Source organism: Vombatus ursinus, unplaced genomic scaffold (genome assembly GCF_900497805.2).
Source record: "Vombatus ursinus unplaced genomic scaffold, bare-nosed wombat genome assembly UNPS02014809.1, whole genome shotgun sequence".
In the NCBI taxonomy this organism is placed as follows: domain Eukaryota; kingdom Metazoa; phylum Chordata; class Mammalia; order Diprotodontia; family Vombatidae; genus Vombatus; species Vombatus ursinus.
The window spans coordinates 21,304,778-21,324,725 of NW_020954587.1; the positions used below are offsets into that span (position 1 = coordinate 21,304,778).

The 19,948-nt window shown below is 36.4% G+C and overlaps 1 protein-coding gene across 3 annotated transcripts in view; it reads left to right on the top strand.

Moving 5' to 3' along the window:
* Positions 1–19,948, top strand: part of DOP1B (DOP1 leucine zipper like protein B) — a 148,177-nt gene that overhangs the window by 69,031 nt on the left and 59,198 nt on the right. For all 3 annotated transcript variants that reach the window (XM_027875480.1, XM_027875482.1, XM_027875481.1), the window contains exons 14-16: positions 6,881–7,577; positions 11,105–11,373; positions 15,438–15,590. In XM_027875480.1, coding sequence (XP_027731281.1) covers positions 6,881–7,577; positions 11,105–11,373; positions 15,438–15,590 — 1,119 coding nt within the window. The remainder of the gene's footprint in view (positions 1–6,880; positions 7,578–11,104; positions 11,374–15,437; positions 15,591–19,948) is intronic.

Genomic DNA, 19,948 nt, shown 5'->3' on the forward strand with positions numbered 1-19,948 from the left:
TCTTTTTGTATGCACATTGTTGTTGTTCAGGCGTTTTCAGTCATATCCAACTCTTCATGACCCTGTTTGGGTTTTGGGGGTTTTTTTGTTATTATTTTTTGGCAAAGATACTGGAGTGGTTTGCCATTTCCTTCCCCAACTTGTTTTACTGATGAGGAAACTAAGGCAAACAGGATTAAATGACTTGCTCAGGGTCACACAGCTACTAAGTGCCTAAGGCCAGATTTGAATTCAGGAAGCTGGGTCTTCTTGACTTCAGGCTTGTCACTCTATCTCCTGCACCACCTCACTGCCCCTGTCTGGCACATAATAGGTCCTTAATAAATGTTTACTGACTAATGGAATGACTAGAATCTCACCTAGGCCTTATGTACAATTAGACTCCTTCTAAGATCCTTGGTGATGAGGAAGTTCTGAGAGTTTATATGTATCTTCTCTTCATATAAAGAAGGTAAACAGTTTAACCTTGTTTAGTCTCATTGTTTTTCACTCGTGTTTACCTTATTGTGCTTATCTTGAGTTGTATGTTTGAATGTCAGATTTTCTATTTATCTCTGGTCTTTTCATCAGAAATGTTTCAAAGCCCTCTCTTTCATTAAATGTCCATTTTGTTCCAGAGAATTATATTCAGTTTTGCTGGGTAGGTTATTCTCGGTTGTAATCCTAGATCCTTTGCCTTCCAGAATTTCATATTCTAAGCTATCGTAGTACCTGCTAAATCTTGTATAAATTTGACTATTGTTCCACAGCATTTGAATTCCTTCTCTGGATTCTTGTAGTGTTTTCTTCTTGACCAGGGAGCTCTGGATTTTGTCTATATTATTTCCAGCAGTTTACATTTTGGAGTTTCTTTCTGGAGACGACCAGTGGCGTCTTTCATGTTCTTCTTTGGCCTCTGGTTCTAAGCTATCTGAGCAGTTTTCTTTTATAATTTCTCAAAATATAATTTCTAGGCTCTTTTTTTATTCATTTAAAGATTCTTAAAGTATCTCTTCTCAATCTGTTTTTCCAGCTCAATTGTTTTTCCTGTGAAATATTTCATATTTTATTCTTTTTTTCTCCAGTCTTTGGACTTCATTTCATTTTTGTTTTTTATGTCTCAGGGAGTCATTAGCTCATTATCTTCCATTTGGTCAATTCTAATGTTTAAGTAGTTATTTTCTTGAGTAATGTTTTGTACCTCTTTCACTAAGCTGTTACTTTTTTTTCACATCTTTCATAGGTCTCATTTCTTTTCCATTTTTTTTCCTCTATAGCTCTTTTTTTAGTTTAAAACTTTTTTTACTCTTTTTAAAACTCTTTAACTCTTCCAAGAATTGTTGTTGAACTTGTGCCCAAACTGCATTTTTCTTTGAGGCTTTGCTTGGAGATATTTTTAAGTCATTGACTTCCTCTGTATTTGTGTCTTGAACTCCCTTTGTAACTCTTTATGCTTGAGTTCTATTTTTGTTCGCTTACTCTTCCAGTCTTCTTCTTGACTTTGGACTTTATGTTAATATTAGTCTCTGATCACTTCTCAGGGGGATGTCTGGCCTGAGCTTCACTTCTTTTATATCTTTCTTCTGCTTTCACTGCTCAGACCTTGTGCCTGAAAACTTTTAATGTTCCCAAATGATGTGATCTGGGGATGGCTCTGTTCACTGCCCTTCTAATCTGAGCTCTTCTAGTTCCTGACTCAGATTTGGGTTTTCTGGCTCGTGCATGGTTGAATTTCAGAAGATTGTTGCTGGAATCAGTCACTATTACCCAGCTGAGAGATTCTATAGGTTCAGAGCAACTAAATGGCTGGTTCTCTTTATTTTACATACATACATAAGTGTATGGTGGGGATAGATTTATTGGGCTTTGTTGAGGATGGTTCTGGTTCAGGCAATTGGCTAGCCTGTCCCACCATTGTAGGAAATACTCAGTGAAAATCCCTTGATTTGCCCAAACTATCCCACATTGTTAATGTCAAGAGGACATTACTGAAATTTTCACTTTTTCAGTAGATATAAAAATATATCTTCTCTGTGCTGCATCACCTTATCATAGTCCAATGTGGCCAATGTAGAAGACGGGTGGTTGTTGGCATCTTAATAGGAATTGAATAAGGTGGCCACCCCCACAGCCTCTATAGTAGTTGTAGTTATTGAGGTTGTTATCCAGTTCCTAAATGATTAGCATGGTATTATTGATTTAACAGGTACTTTTTCTCCTCTATCCATATTGGAGTCAGGAGGCATTCAGTTTACAGAGCTCAACCAGTGGTACTTAAATTCATCTGCATATTGCCATAATATTGTTCAAAATGATCTGGAGAATGTGCCATTCTCTGTCTCATTTTCTTTCCACGTCATGTTGGCTGGAGAGTGTTTTGCAACTCTTGCAGTTCTCTCCCGTCTCTTCATGGATGAGCAACTAACCCTCAGAAAATGCCAAGGTTCTCTATGCCAGTGAAATTTTGGGAGGCTTTAGTCAACAGGGAACTCTCAGTCTGTGCCCACTGTCTTCCTGCCTCAAGTCTCTCAACACTGCATCTATCCTACATACTGCTGCCAGAGTCTGGGCCATCCTCTGTTTCTCTGAGTCTTTATTTTTGACATTTCTTACTGCTCACTAATTACATTAACTATACATAAACTATTACATTCATATATCATAGTTTTTTCACCTAATCAATGGATATCTGCTTTGTTTCTTGCTCTTTGTGACCACCAAGAATGTCACTATGAATATTTTGTTATATGTGACCTTGTTTCAGTTTTTAACCTCCTTGAAATATATTCCCCAGTCCTGTGGGATTCCTGGATGAAAGGATATGGACACTTTTGTCCCTTTTCTTGATACTTTAAAATTGAAATTAAGAATGGTAGAATCACTTAATGGCTTCACTAAGAGCACCTCACTGTGTCTGTCTTCCCACAGTCCCTCCAAAATTGACTGTTGCCAGCTTTTTTCATCACTGCCAATGTAAGAGAAAAATTTTGTAGCTGTTTGAATTTGCATTTTTCTTGCCATTAATGATTGGGAGCATGTTTTTATGTGACCATTCCTTTATCATTTAAAAATCTTTTGAAAAACTATTCCTTATTATTTGATTGTTTAGGTACTAGGGAGTAACTATTGGTATTAGAATAATGTCAATTCAGGGGCAGCCAGATGGCACAGATAGAGCTCCAGCCTTGGAGTCAGGAGACGCTTGACACTTGCTAGCTGTGTGACCCGGGCAAGTCACTTAACCCGACTGCCTCACCAAAAAGCAAAAAAAAAAAAAAAAAAAAAAAAAAAAGAATGTCCGTTCCCCTTTGTGTTTTGGATATGAGACTTTTGGGTCACCTAAATTCAAGAGTGGTGTAAGGCACTGACTATACCAATCTCATATATATCCTCTTCTCTCTATACAGCTGTCAATCTCTTTTAAGAACTCATTGCTTTGACTTTTTTGATAGCCTTTAAATTTTTAAAAATAAATATTATTGATGTCTTTTGTTTTTAATGTAGCCTAAATTTTCCCCTGTATCACCACCCCATGCCAGAGAACTAAGAATTTATCAAAAGATTTTTTTAAACCCAGCAAAACAATTTAACATATCAAAAACCTAACAGTATGTAGTGTTCCACACCTAGAGCCCCTCACCCCCACTTGTACAAAGGAGTAAAGGAGGTATCTTTTCATATGTCTTCTTTGAGGCCAAGCTTATTCTTTTCAATTTTGTATTTTCTTTTTTTTTTAAATTCTGAACTTAAGAAATAAAATGAGCATTTCCATAACATAGTAGAATAGAAAAAAAAGAGAATTGCACATAAAACTGCAGATCTATTGTATACAACTTGCTTTTTCTTCTAAATATATAATAAAGTTATCATGTAACTTTTTTCCACTCCTTATTCCCACCCCCCCTCACTAATGGCTACCATTAGACTCGTGTGTGTGTGTGTGTGTGTGTGCAAAACCATACTAAATATACTTCTATTTATCAGTTCTTTCTCTAGATGCAGATAGCATCTTCCTTCATAGGTCCTTTGTAATTAATTTAGGTATTTATAATAGTCAGAATGACTTAGTTGCTCAAAGTTGTTTTTAAAACAATATTGCTATTACTGTTACTATGTGCAAGGTTCTCTTGGTTCTGCTCATTTCACTTTTCACTATTTTTATACAAGTCTTTCCATGTTTTTCTAAGATCACTGAGGTCATCATTTCTTATGGCACAGTAGTATTCCATCATGAACTGTTCAGCCATTCCTTAATTGACAGGCATCCCTCCAATTTCCACTTACTTGCCATCACCAAGAGAGCTTCTGTAAATATTTTAGAACATATGGATTCTTTTCCTTTTTCCCTAATCATCTTGGGAAACATACCTAATAGTGGTATTGCTGGGTCAAAGGGTATAGGCAGTTTAATAACTCTTTGGGCGTAATTCCAGATTGCTCTCCAAAATTGTTAGATTAGTTCACAGCTCCACTAACAGTGAATTAATGTCCCAATTTTTCCATATCCCCTCCAACATTTGTCACTTTCCCTTTCAATCGTTTTAGCCAATCTGATAGGTATAAAATATCTCAAAGTTTTTTTTCATTTGCATTTCTCTAATCATAATGATTTAGAATATTTTTTCATATGACTAAATTGTTTTGATTTCTTCATCAGAAAACTGCCTGTTCATGTCCTTTGACTATTTATAAATTGGGGAATGACTCATAGTCTTATAGATTTGACAAAGTTTTCTATATATTTGAGAGATGAGACCTTTATCTGAGAAACTGTCTATAAAATTTTTCCCCCAGTTTTTTTGCTTTCCTTCTGATCTTGGCTATATTGGTTTTATTTGTACAAAAAAATTTTAAAGTTAATGTAATCAAAATTACCCATTTTACACCTCACAATGCTATCTCTTATTTATTCATAAATTGTTTACCTATCCATAAATGCTATTCCTTTTTTTGTCTTTATTTCTTTTCATAATTTTCCTTGATATTCTAGATCTTTGTTTTTCTAAATGAGTTTTGTTATTTTATCAGGTTTTCTAAAGTATTCCCTTGGTACTTTGATTAGTATCACATTAAAAGTGTGAATTAATATTGGTAGTATTGTCATTTCTATTATATTGGCATGGCCTAGCCATGAACACTGAATATTCCTCCAGCAAGCTAATGTGTTCTTTATTTCTTTAAGGAGCCATTTGTAATTGAATCTATACAAGTCTTTTGTGTGCTTTGGGAGGTTGCTCCCCAGATATTTTATGCATTTTGTAGTTATTTAATGTGTTGGGGTTTCCCTTTTATTATTGCTCCTTATGTTTTGTTATTATATAGAAATGCTTTTGGTTTTCAAGGATTTTTTTTTATAGCCTGCAGTTACAGCACTAGAAAGAGCACTAGATAATGAAGTGCAGGAGTGGGTTTTGGTGTAAACCTGTGTTGTATCCTAGAGTGTGCTAGTATAGCCTTACCACTGATGGTATGGGAGGTGGGGGAAGGGTGATAAGTGAGCTTAGGATTGGTAAGCATCAGGTCCTGGGTTTCTGGTTTTTGTTTTGTTTAATTTCTTTTGTATCCAGAGTGTCTTACACCATGAAAATAGCTACAATTGCTTTATCTTTGGCACATAATTTCTGTTTTGGAGAGATTTGAGAGGTCACAAGGATCACAGGAAATGTCTAGTCTGTCATCTTGTTGCTCACCTGACCCAGAAACCCAAATGAGATAATATTTGAAATGTGTTTAACACAGCATCTGGCACATAGTAACTAGCTAGTATTATTGTTACTATTGCCATCATCATCATCATCATCATCATCATCATCATCATTCATTGGGTAATGAGTCATTGTGGATAACATGCTTAAGTTGGAGTCAGAAAGACCTGGATTCAAATCTGGTCTCTGGCATTTACTAGCTCTAAGACCATAAGTAAGTCATTTAATCTCTTTAAGCCTCAGTTTTCTCTTCTGTAAAATGGATGAGTTACATTAGATTACCTCTGAAGTTCCTTACAGCTCTAAGTTAATGATCCTATGATATCTTTGATGTAAAGATTATTTTCCCAATCAACAGTTATCCTTCTTTTCCTAGCTGAATTGATTTTGTTTGTGCAAAAACTGTTCAATTTCATGTAACTGAAGTTATCTGATTATCTTTTGTGGTTTCTGTTCCTTGTTTGGTTAATATTTCTCTTATTAGCTAAGGATATGAACAGTACCTCCAACCATTTCTTAATGTATTTGAGTATCCACTAGGAACTCTATTATGGGATCCATAATGTAAGATACTGGATCTAAACCAATTTTTGTCAAACTGCTTCCCAATTTTCCCCACACTTTTTGTCAAATAACCATGAAAATTTGATAAAAAAAATCAGCCTTATTGAAATTCTAAAACTACATATATAAAAACAGAAAAAAAAGCAGTTATTTGTTTCCTAGAGAGCAAGGTGTGCTTAGCGCTACAAACTTTGAGGAAGTATATTTGAGGAAGAAAAGTTGACCCTAAAAAAGGCCAAAGTCTTACTGACTACGCAGATTGTTATAACATATTATTGACATGTTGTTCTAATTGAAGACTATGGAGTTTTCATGCGCTTTTGCAATGTTATATAAAATAGTTATCTGTTTATTTTCCCACTAGAATGCAAGCTTGAGAAGGTCAGAGATTCTGCCTTATCTTAACTTTATTCTTCCCATGAGTTCTGAAAGCAGCAGGTGCTTAATAGATATTTGTTGATTCAGTGATTGAATAAATAAAATTCTAATCTTGATCTAGAATTACAGTTCTGAAAGGCAAGAGATGTTTTTGATTTGTATATACTTTTTAAATATTGTATAGAAATTAAATCTGAATCCCTTCATTTTGAGTCTTCACAGTAAAAAATGATTTTTTTTTAATTTCGTGGCAGAACCCTGTAATAGATAAAAGTGGTGAAACAACTTTAGAAACAAAGTCTGTGGTGCCTGATGAAGATGATGCTTCATTTCCTCCGCTCAAATCTGAAGACAGTGGTATTGGCCTAAGTGCTTCATCCCCAGAGCTTTCTCTGCACTTAGGCATCCCTAGGATTTCTCCAGAAAAGGATGATATCTGGAAAAGGAACGGTAGCATGCAGAAAACCTTGCACTCCATTCAGGAACTGGTTACTACCTTTACCAACAAGCACATTTTTGGGGTGCAGCTACCTGAACATGGAGAGGAAAATCAATCAACGGTCACTACGAACATGAGAGACAAAGATGAAGCAAGTGGCACAATTGTTGAGAACTCAGCCAAGAAAAGAAGCTCTCGGGACATCAAAACAATCACCGTGCCCCAGTTTAAACAGATGCTCTCAGATCTGTTTACAGTCCGAGGGTCTCCAACTAAGCCAAAATCTCTGAGGTCTTCCTTTTCTTCAAGCCATAGCATTGGCAAGAAAAAGGAAAAAGAGGAAGAGGATTGGTATATTTACAAGGTGATTATTGACTTAGGAGATTTGAGCAAAGATTGCCGGGAAGCCTTTGCTGCTGCTTGTCATTTTCTGCTGGACTGTTCCACCTTCCCTGTCTACCTTTCTCAGGAAGAAACAGAGCAGCTCTATACGTCTCTTTTCCAGGCACCTGGTAAGAAGGATAAAATCTGTGAAATAATTTATAGAAATAAGTTCACTATTGAATAATAACTAATCTTTTTTTAGAATTTAAAGGTTTAAAAAATATTTTACATATATTATTTCATCTGATCCTCACAACAATCCTGTGAGGCAGGTTCTGCTTTTTTTGTTTTTGTTTTTGGCTAGGCAATAGGGTTAAATGATTTGCCCAGGGTCACACAGCTAGTAAGTGTCAAGTGTGTGAGGCTGAATTTGAACTCAGGTCCTCCTGACTCCAGGGCTAATGCTCTATCCACTGTGCCACCTAGCTGCCCCTAGGTTCTGTTATTAACTTTTACTTTGTAGATAAGGAACTGAGGTTGAGTGAGGTTAAGTGAATTGTTCAAGGTCAGTCAGTCAACATATATTTATTAAGCACCATACTATGTGCCAGGCACTGTGCTGATCAATGAGGATACAAAAAGAGGCAAAAGATAGTGCTTGCCCTCAAGGAACTCACAATCTAATGGGGGAGGCAATAAATAGATGTGTACACACAAGCTATATACAAGATAAATAGAAAATCATTAAAAGACAGAAGGCACTAGAATTGAGAGGAGTTGGGAAAGGCTTCCTGTAGAAGATGAGATTTCAGTTGGACCATGAAGGAAATTGAAACCAGAAGGCAGAGATAAGGAGGGAGAGCATTCCAGACATGGGGAACAGCTAGAGAAAATGTCCAGAGCTGAGAGATGAAGTGTCTTGTTCTTGGAACAGCAAAAGGGCCAGTGTCGCTACATTAAAGAGTCCATGGCAGGGAGCAAAGTGTAAGAAGACTGGAAATTTAGGAAGGCTCTAGGTTATAAAGGGTTTTAAATGCCAAGCAGAGCATTTTGTATTTGATCCTGGAGGCAGTAGGGAGTCGCTGCAGTTTGAGCAGGGAGGTGACATAGTCCGACTTGAGCTTTAGGGAAATCATTTTGTTGGCTGAATGAAGAATAACATGGAGTATAAAGAGATTTCAGGCAGGCAGACAGACCCATGAGCAAGCTATTGGAGTAGTCCAGGTGTGATGTGATGAGTACCTACAAAAGAATGGTGGCAGTATCAGAGGAGAGAAGGGGGTATATTCCAGAGATGTTGCAAAGGTGAAATTGAGAAGCCTTGGAAACTGATTCAATATGGAAGTGAGAGTAAGAGATATTGAAGAGTTGAGTTTGACACCTAGATTTTGAGCCTGAGAGATCAGGAGGATGGTGTTGCCCTTGACGTTAATAGAGAAGGTAGGAGCAGCAGGGAGAGGCTTTAGGGGGAAAGATAATGAGTTTAGTTTTGGACGTGTTAAGTTTATGATGTCTACTGGACCTACAAATCAAGATGTCTGAAGGCAATTGGAGATGCAAGATTAGAAGTCAGCAGAGAGGTTAGAACAGGATGAGTAGATTTGAGAATCATTAGGATAGAGACTGTAATTAAATTAATGAGATAAAGTGAAACAGTATAGAGGAAGAAGAGAAGATGGGTCAGTAAAGATCCTTGAAACACCTAGAGGTAGAGGATGGGATCTAGATGAGGGGCCAGTGAGGTATGTGAGCAGCCTGGAGAGAACCAAGAAAGAGTGGGGTCCTGAGAGAAGACAGTATCAAGGAGAAGAGGATGTTGAGCAGTGTCAAAGGCTGCAAAGAGGTCAAGGAAAATGAGGATTGAGAAAAGGCAACTGATTTAGGTAATTAAAAGATCATTCATAACGGTGGAGGGAGTAGTTTAGGTGAAATGATGAGATCAGAAGCCAAATTGTAAGGTATTTGAAGGAAAAGAGTGAGAGAAAGTGTTTCTTAGCTGAGAAGGTAGGGAGAGAGATGAAAAGGTTTGGAAGAATGGCTATGGAGAGTGGGACATTAAGTTGATAAGAGAAGTATAGAAGTTCACAGAACAAATCCCCTTAATAAAAGGATTTGTTCTATAAAACTTGGACTCAGTCAAAGGGCCACACTTGAGGACCTAGAAGGCCACAAGTTCCCCACCCCTGATTTAGCTAGTACTGGAAAAGGGTGGTCTGAAAGGCTGTGTCATTCAGGGGTGGGGAGAGCCAGGTTTCATTGATAGCTAGAAGATGGAAAGAAAGAGAAAAGAAAGATGAAGGGAAGTTTGTTGCCTGTGGAAGACGCCTTCCAGAGGGCAAAGTGGAAGGGGTGTGTAGGTGATGATAAAAAGTGTCCGAAACAGGATTTGGATCAAGGCCTTCTTGACTTCCAAGTTCAACACTCTATCCCCTAAAGTGGCTCTTTTGTTCTGCTGTCACTCTTTTTATTTTTGTGACTTTTGCAGGGAAAAGGAAGGTTTTAAACCATTTTTTAATGATTAGAGCTAGAAGAAACCTTGGAAAGCATCTAGTGTAACCTTTTCATTTTACAGATAAGGAACTAAAGCCCAGAGAGATTAAGTGATTTGCCCAATGTAGCATGGATTTGAGCCGATCCCGGTGCTACTCCTGATCCTCAATAGCCAAAAAATACAAATGTGAATGTAATTATAAAGAATTGCATTTAGTATTAGGTTTTCTATTTTTTGTCTCAGTAGCTGTGATAAGTAGTGAAAAGGCAATTAAATGTAATTGCATGATCAAATAATAGTCCATATTTATATAGTCTTTATGATATATAGTATTTTCCTCATAACAATTTTCTGAAGTAAATAGCACAAATATTGTTTTACCCATTATACACATGAGGAAATTAAAACTCAGAAAGGTTGCTCACCTTCACAGGACTAATCAGAATGTAGTAAATATGTTGGGACCAAGACTGAAAGTGATGTCTTCAGACAGCAAGTTCAGGACTCTTTCAGATATACCATGTTGCTTCTTATAATCCTAGAGAGTCACAGAGTTTCTGAGTTTTATAGATTTTTGTATGTATGACAGGATTTTGGTTTTGTTTTGGGGGTAAGCGCACTCGCACGTGTGTGTGTGTGTATGTGTATACACATATATAAAATATATATAAATAGACATACACACATATATATACATATATACACTTAGGTATATACACACACAGTGTGAATATATAATGCATATAATGTGTATACATACATGTGCACACACACACACATATATATTTATATATATGATTTCACTGCTACAGGGAACCCCTGGTATGGAAATTTCCTCTATCAGGGCAGTTTTACAGTCCTCTAACTTAGAATCTTAGAGGCACCAAGAGGTTAAGCAACTTGACCACAATTACGTAGTCATTAAGAATCAGAATCAGACTTAAAATGTCTTTATTCTCTAAGGCCAACTTCCTGTCCACTATGCCATGCTGCTGAGGAAATCATTTACGTGTAACACATCTACATTCTTTGAACACGGTACATGATGCAGATTGTTATCTTTTAGAGGTATCAAATCTACCGAACAAATAAACTTTCAGGGTAGCATCTTAACTGTCTCTAGGCTTTGAATATTTGCCTGATAGTTTTAAGCTGCTATGAAATCCAAAAAATTTAATTTTGTTTTTGTTTTTGTCTTCTTTATGTTGTCTTCCTTTTGTGGAGAATGTGATTCTAGCTTCCCGTTGTGGCTTAAATCTCTCATGACTATCTGCTGCTGTGTAAATGACTGCCATATTCAGAATGTGTCCATCTTCACACTGCTTGAGATGATAAACCATTCTCAGTCACTGGCACTTATGTGTGAAGACAGGATGAGGCGGAGTAAAATCTCTGAACATAACCCGTTTTTTGGAAAGTTGCAGATGGTAACAGTTCCTCCCATTGTTCCAGGAGTATTAAAAGTCATTGCAAAGAAAACAGACTTCTATCAGGTATATTTCAATTTGGGTGTACCTTGGAATGTGGGTAAAGCATTTTTCCAGCCTGTTCATTCAAAGAAGTTTGTTGTTGTTGTTGTTGTTGTGAAAATAGTAGCATTTGTAAAGTGAATTCAAACTGCAGTCAGAATTTTGCAACTGAAGATTTTAAAAAAGATTGAGATTTCATTAGGAAGGTGAGGTTATGCATACCAAAGGTCACATAAAACTATCAGACAGAGTCACTGTGTTTGTTGGTATTGTTTGAACGTTTTTCTTTATTTGCAAGAGAGGGCCTATTTGGTTTTTGGAAGAGTTATATCCAGAAATTACTGTGATAGCACTGGCCCTGAAGTTAGGAGGACCTGAGTTCAAATCCGGCCTCAGACCAAACACTTGACACATACTAGCTGTGTGACCTTCGGCAAGTCACTTAGCCCCGGTTGCCTCACTAAAAAAAAAAAAAACCAAGCAAACAGAAATTACTGTGATAGAAAAACAAGAGGAATCCATGAAACTTCTTTTAAAATAATAATAAAATAATGTGTGATTTTGAAGAAGGGTTAAAGGAACTGAAATTATTTAGCTTGAAAGGTAAGCTGAGGCTTATTAGTTAGCATACTTAAAGTTTATTATACAAAGGACAATTTTCTATTTCTTCTCTTTTTTTTTCCTGAGGAACTAATAAGAGAAATAAGTTTCAAGCTACAACATTAAAGAATTTGAGTTTGACCTGAAAAACTATTTAACAAATGAATTTTTAAAACACAGGAATGAATCATTGAGATTATGAAATCCCTTTCTTTTAAAGTTGTTTTTTTAACAGAGTAAAGTTTCATCTGTTTTAGATAATTCTTCCTAAAGCCAAAGTGGGGTGAAGTGGAGAAGAAATGGATTATATTGCCTTGAAAGGTCCTATAAAGTCTGTGATTCCCTGAGCCCTATCATGCCATCTAATCTCTCCATCTATTATCTTACTCACCTTTTTATGACCATAAATTTCCTGGATAATTTCTTTTACTCTACTTCTTGCATATAAATTTTAGGTTTGGTTAAAAATCTTTTAGAATGGAATTGAGATGTTAAGACTCTGGGTACATAGGAAGTTTTCAATGGAAAAATAGTGTTGAAACAAATATCATAAATGTGCTACTTTCCCAAATATTCCCTCTATTTATAGAAATCCTGATCCTAAAGCCATCTGAGTTAAAAATGAAACTTGGACTAAATGTCATAGCTAAACAGGATGCCCTGATTTACTGAAAGCTGCATCATGGAAATAAATTTCACCTTATGACTATGGTTTAGAGAACTTGAAAGTAACTAAAACACATAGAATAAGGTGATAATGGAAGAGAATGAAAGGGTTCTTTGCATTCGTAGGGTTAGATAGGTAAAGTGCAGATTGTTATCTTTTAGAGGTATCAAATCTACTGAAGACATTAGGCTAAACTTATTTAGGAGATTCTATGAAGGCTACACAATGTCATCCATAAATTGGTGTCTCCATTTCCTCTCCTCAGTCTTAACCCTTATATATTGCCTTCTGACCTCATCATTCAATTGAAACTGCTCTCTCAAAAGTACCAGTGATCACCTAATTGCCGTATCTAATGGTGTCTTCTTGATTTTCATCCTCCTTGATCTCTCTGCATCATTTGACCCTGCAGATCACTTTCTTTTGTATGGTCTCTTGTCTCTTGGTTTTTGTGGCTTTCCGCCAACCTGTTTGACTACTTCTTCATATACTCTTTTACTGTATCTTCAACCATGTCATACACATTAAATTGTGGGTGCCCCCAAGTTCTGTCCTGAGCCATCTCGTCTTTTCTCTCTGTTTTTTTTACTTGTTGATCTCATCAGCTCCCATGGCTTCAGTTGCCATCCCTATGCAAATGATTCCCAGATCTGTTTATCCAGCCCCAGTCTCTTTCCTGAGTTCCATTCCCATACCACCAATGTCCTGTTGGACTTTAGGAATTGGATATCCCAGAGTCATCTCAAATTCAATATGTCCAAAACAATACTCATTATCTTGACCACACCCCCAACTCTCCCCTTTTCTGAATGTTACTGTCAAGGACCACCACCTTTCTAGTCACCCAGGTTCATAACCTCAGTGTCATCCTTAACTCCTCTGTCCTGCTCACCCTGCAGATCCATCCAGTTGCCAGATCTTGTCATTTCTATCTTTACAATATCTTTCATAAAAATCCCCATGTCTCACTTGGACAATTGCAATAGCCTTCTATTTGATATCACTGTCTCAGCATAAGCTAGACCACATCACCCACACAGCCCCCTACCCTTTCTGCCCCTCAGTAAACTCCAATGGCTCTCTGTTACCTCTAGGATAAATAAGAAATCCTTTGTTTGTCACTTTAAGCTCTTTACAACCTGGCCTCCTTATACCTTAGCTATCCTCTTAGGCTCTATTCCCCTCCACTCATTCTACAATACAACCATACTGGCTTGCTTGCTGCCTCTCATACACAATACTCTCTGTTACTGTGCCTTTTTACTGACTCTTCCCCATTCCTAGAATTTCTCGCTCCCAACCTCCAATTCTTAAAATGGGCAGAGTTCCTTTAAGACTCAGTGGAAATGTCACCTTTCTCCCGAAGCTTTTCCTCTCTCTCTTCCCTCCCCACCCCCGCCCCAGTCAAATCCAGAAGTATGTACTAAGTGTATACTAAGTAGTGCTTGTTAAGCTCTGTGCTAAGCAGCTACTGGCCATTTGTTCTCACGTTACCTTCCCTATCCTCTGTAGTTATCTTTTCTATTCTTATTTACATATGCTGTCTCTCCTATTAACATAATACCTAGCACATAATGAACGCTTAATAAATTCTTGTTGATTAATTAATTGTGTAATAAGGGAAGGGGTTATGTGTTTGGGACTCATTGGGATTTGCTCTGCAAACCATTAGAGAAAAGTACTGATGTTTGAATCAGTCTCCCAGCCTGATGATCCTAGCAGCTGAGGTTTCTTGGCAGCTGCCGGTCCAAGTAGTACTACCCACTCCATATTTGCCTCTGGGCGTTGGTTGATCTAGTATTCCTAACATCTCAGCCCCATAACCTGTCCAAGTCGATGCCGTGGCCCACCTGCAAGATCATCTCCACCTCTGACTTTGCTGTGTGTGCTGTCATTCAGTAGACATGACAAGAGCCCCAGATAGCGAGTAGCTGCAAGCAGCCTGCTTTTCATTTGAGGAGCTCACGTGGAATGGGAAGAATGACTTGGAATTGCTTAACTATAGTCACTACAAGAACAATGGGGAAAAAAATACAGGAATCAAGAGAGATGTGTGCTGCCTGCATTTTCCTTACTGATCGAATTTCACTAGTCAACTTCCAGATAACATGAACAGTTGTTACAATTTTTTCTTTTTGTAAATAGTTTAGTGCCTCATTTAAAAAATTAAAATGTAGTGGGCTTTTTTATTTTTTTTAAAAATATATCACAAGCAAAAACCACTTTAGGGGAAAGCATCTAAACATTTATTTAAAAATTATTCTCTAATTTTGCTTTATTTTAGCAGAAATTCTGCATTGTTTTATCTTATTATTCACAGCTTGGGTTTTGTTTCATTCATGTTTATATTGCATGGCTCTTAAGGCCATCTTTGACTTTTAAAAACATTAAAAATGTCCTCATGTGAAAATGATGTTGTTTACCTCCAGTGTCGGGAGGGCATGCATGTTGAGATTTACTTTGCAGATAATAGTGACATATCTGTGCTGATTTTTGTAAATGCACACACACAAATATCTAATTTCAACCCAGGGCCTAAACTTTATACTAGAGTGCAATTTATGGCCACAGAATGAAACAAAACTAACTGTCTTCCATGGGGAAGCATAGAGGTTCAAATATGAGTTACTGTGATTATAGATACCCAGAAATCTTCAACTTCATGCTTAAAAATTATAATGTTAGCACCTGCTTATCATAGTGTTTCTCTCTCAATATTATATGGGTATGTTCTTGTTCATGAAAACTTGGGAAAAAGCTAACATTTTTCTCTTTAAATCTTTTTGTTTGAAAGATTTCAATAATTACTCTTTTGTCCCAGAGAGTGGCACAGGTACTCTGGAATCAGCTGAACAAAGACACACAGGAACATCACATTGCTTGTGTGGAACTCTTCTACAAGCTACATTGCCTGGCACCATCAGCTAACATCTGTGAAGATATTATCTGCCATTCATTATTGGAACCTGACAAAGTAAGTCTCTATTACTTGCTAATTTCCCTCTTTCTTTCATTGCTGGTTTTTTTTCTTTGATTTGAGGTAGAGCCTTTTTTCTTTTTATCTGCTTAAGTCTTCCTCCATTTCAACAAACACTCTGGATAAGCAGTCAGTGTTATAAAATAGGCAGTGTTATATGAGGCTAAGAAGAGACATCTCAGGTCTTGTATGTCCTTCACCATACTTCTTTAAAGAATTTTAGAAAGAAGTTTGTGTACTGCCTACCCTATTATTTTCACATGCTGCTTATTTAATTAATGTTTGTTGAACTGAATTGCCCATATTAATGGCTTCCAGAGAAGGAAATTCCCAAATATCTTAACATTTGATGAGACAGAGGACCCTGTGAAATTTGAGGAGAACATGGAGCCATAACATGCTGTTCCTAAGTGATTTAAAAGAGAAATGAGAATTAGAAGAGCAGAATTTATATCCTGTCTATCAAAAAAAAAAATGAGCAGAATAAAAAAAAAAACTTGAATCTGTAATGGTAAGCCTCACCAAGGAAACAAAAGAGAGAAAAATAGTTTGAGAATGCCAATGCACAGAAGTGAGAGAAAACCTAAAAGAGAAGCAAAAGAAGAATATTGAAAGAAAATATGATTGCAAAACAAACAAAACATGTAAATATCGAAGACAATGGAGTATAAAAACAGCCTAAAGATTGTGAGTCTCCCAGAAGAATATGACAGGACAAAAAAGAATAGCTCAGATCTTTTTTTAAGAAAAGTTTTCTTTTAACGTTCTTTTTTTAGTTTGAGCTGCAGATTCTCTCCCTTCCTCCTGCCCCTCTTGTACCCATTGAGAAGAAAAGCATTAATTATATTAATTATTAATTATACATCACGAAGTCATGCAAAACATTTTCGTGTTATCCATGTTGCAAAAAAATAAAATAAAAGCAAGAAACATAAAGAAAATTTTGAAAGTGTGTTTCAGTCTGAACTCAGAGTTCATGAGTTCTCTTCTGGAAGTGGATAGTATTGTTTATCATGGGTTCTTTGGGATTCTCTTGGATTATTGTATTTATCAGAATACCTAAGTCTTTCACAGTTGTTCATTGTTACAGTATTGCTGTTACTGTGTAAAATGTTCTCCGGTTCTGCTCACTTCACTTTACTTCAGTTCATATAATATTTCCTGGATTTTTCTGAAACCATTCTGATCATTTTTTTTTTTTTTTTTGCTTTTTGATTAGGCAGTGGGGTTAAATGACTTGCCTAGGGTCACACAGCTAGTAAGTCTGAGGCTAGATTTGAACTCAGGTCTTCCTGAATCCAGGGCCGGTGCTCTATCCACTGCACCACCTAGCTTCCCCCAATCATTATTTCTTAAAGCAAAATAGCATTTCATCTCAATCATATATCACAACTTGTTCAGCCATTCCCCAGTTGATGGGCATGTTCTCAATTTCCAACTCTTTGCCACCACAAAAAGAACTGTTATAAATATTTTATACATAAAGTTCCTTTTTCTTTTTCTTTGACCTCTTTGGGATGCAGACTTAGTAGTGGTATTATTGGGTAAAAGAGTATATACAGTTTGATAGCCCTTTGGGCATAGTTCCAAAACATTCTTCAGAATGGTTAGAACAGTTCACAACTCCACAACAGTGCAATAATATACCTATTTTTCCACACCCCCCAGCATTTATTATTTTCCTTTTCTGCCATGTTAGTCAATATGATAGAGGTGAGGTAGTACCTCAGAGTTGCTTTAATTTGCATATCTCTAATAAGTAGTGATTTAGAGCATTTCTTCATTTAACTATTAATAGCTTTGATTTCTTTTTCTAAAAATTGCCTATTCTTAGCCTTTGACAATTTATCAATTGGAAAATGACTCTTAGATTTTTATAAATTTGGCTCAGTTCCCTATATATGTGAGAAATGAAGTCTTTAGAAGAGAAATTTGCTGTAAAACTTTTTTCCTAGTTTCTTTATTTGCTTCTAATTTTGTCTGTATTCATTTTCCTTGTGCAAAAGCTTTTTAATTTCATGTAATCAAAATTATCCAGTTTACTTTGCATGATCCTGTCTATCTCTTGTTTGGCCATAAACTCTTCCCTTATCCAGGGATGTGATAAGTAAAATTTTCAATGCTCCTCTAATTTACGTATGAGATCACCTAAATGTCTAAATCATGTACTGATTTTAACCTTATTTTAGTATACGGTGTGACATGTTGGTCTATGGCTAATTTCTGCCAGACTGTTTTCTAATTTTCCCAGAAGTTTTTGTGAATTATTGCCTCAAAACTTGGATCTTTAGATAATCAAATACTAGATTACTATGATCATTTACTACTGTTTGTTTTTTTGTTATTCAGTTATTTCACTCATGTCCAACTCTTCATGATACCATTTGGGGTTTTCTTGTCAAAGATACTGGAGTGGTTTGCCATTTCCATCTCTAGCTCATTTTACAGATGAGGAAACTGAGGCAAAAGTATTAAGTGACTTGCCCAGGGTTCCATAGCAAGTAAGTGGTTGAGGCCAGATTTGAACTCAGTAAGATGAGTCTTCCTGACTCCAGGCCTAGCACTCTATCCACTGTACCATCTAGCTGCCCCTTACTACTGTGTATTATACATCTAATCTATTCCATTGATACACTACTGTATTAAGCAGTACCAGATTGTTTTGATAAATACTGCTTAGTAATAGAGTTTAAAATCTGGAACTGCTAGGCCGTCTTACTTCCCATTTTTTTCATTGACTCCCTTGATATTCATGATCTTTTGTTCTTCCAGATGAATTGTTTTTTCTAGCTCTTAAAATACTTCTTTGGTAGTTTGAATGGTATGGCACTAAATAAGTAAATTAATTTTGGTGGAATTGTCATTTTTATCATATTAGTACGGCCTACCCATGAACAATTAACATTTCTCCAGTCCTTTAGGTCTGTCTTTATTTATGTGGAAAGTGTTTTGTAATTGTGTCTTGGCAAGTATTTCATAATGTCTGCAGTTATTTTAACTGAAATTACTCTTTCTCTCTCTTCCTGCTGGGTTTTGTTGAAAATGTGTATTAGAATGCTGATGATTTATGTGGGTTTATTTTATTTCCTGCAACTTTGCTGAAGTTGTTAATTGTTTCAACTAGTTTTTAGTTGATTCTCTAGGGTTCTCTAAGTATACCATCATATTACCCACAAAATAGATAATTTTGTTTCCTCATTACCTGTTTTTATTCCTTCAATTTCTTTTTTTTTCTTATTGCTATAGCTATCATTTCTGGCACAGTATTGAATAATAGTGGTGATAATGGACATCCTTGCTTCACCCCTGATCTTACTGGGAAGACTTCTAGTTTATCTTCATGGCAGATAATGCTTGCTGATGGCTTTATATAGATGCTACTTACCATTTTAAGGAAAGCTCCTTTTATTCCTATGCTCTCTAGTGTTTTTAATAAGAATGGGTTTTTGACATTTGACAATTTGACATTTGACAATAATAATATTTTGTCATAAGCCTTTTCTACATCTGTTGAGATAATCATATGATGTTTGTTATTCTTTGTTATTCATATGGTCATTTATGCTTACAGTTTTCCTAATATTGAATGAGTTATGCATTCCTGGTAAACCTCTCACCTGGTCATGATCTGTATGATCTTTGTGATATATTACTATAATCTCCTTGCTAATATTTTATTTAAAATGTTTGCATCAATATTCATTAGGTAAATCAATGTATAATTTTCTTTCTCTGTTTTTGCTTTCCCTGGTTTAGATATCAAAATCATATTTATGTCATAAAAGGAATTTAGTAGGACTCTTTTTTTTTTAACCCTCCTTCCTATTATCCCCTTTCCCTCCTTTCTTTTTTTTAATTGTTTGCTCATTTTCCAGTCTGTTTCTTTACTTAAAACTTTTTGTTAAAGTTTGGCTTTGTTGCTGGGGTAGAGATGGAAGGGAGATATTTCCAAGCTTAAGGCTTTTTCTCACTGCTGTTTACACAGCTAGTTCTGGGTGTTTGAAAGTTTTGGGTACTTCTAAGGTGGTGTGATCCAGTGAGACCTGTGCTCACTGCTCTCCTGGTCTGTGCTCTTGTCCTTACCCAGGAAGAGCCTCTGATCCCTTGAAGCCACAAATAATGCTGGTCTTCAGGGGCCCTGCTCCATTGTGACTGCAAGCACTGCTCTCTGCCCTATAATGGTGACCCAGAAGTGGGTATTGGCAATGGAGTTGCCAAACAGTGTCTGATCCTCCACCCAATGCTAACACAGGAATTCTGTGCAATTTCTTCCTGAACTTTTCAAAAGTAGTCAGATGATGCAATACGCCTTCCTCCTCAGAGAGGTGAGGGACTAGAGTTACAGAAAGTGACAT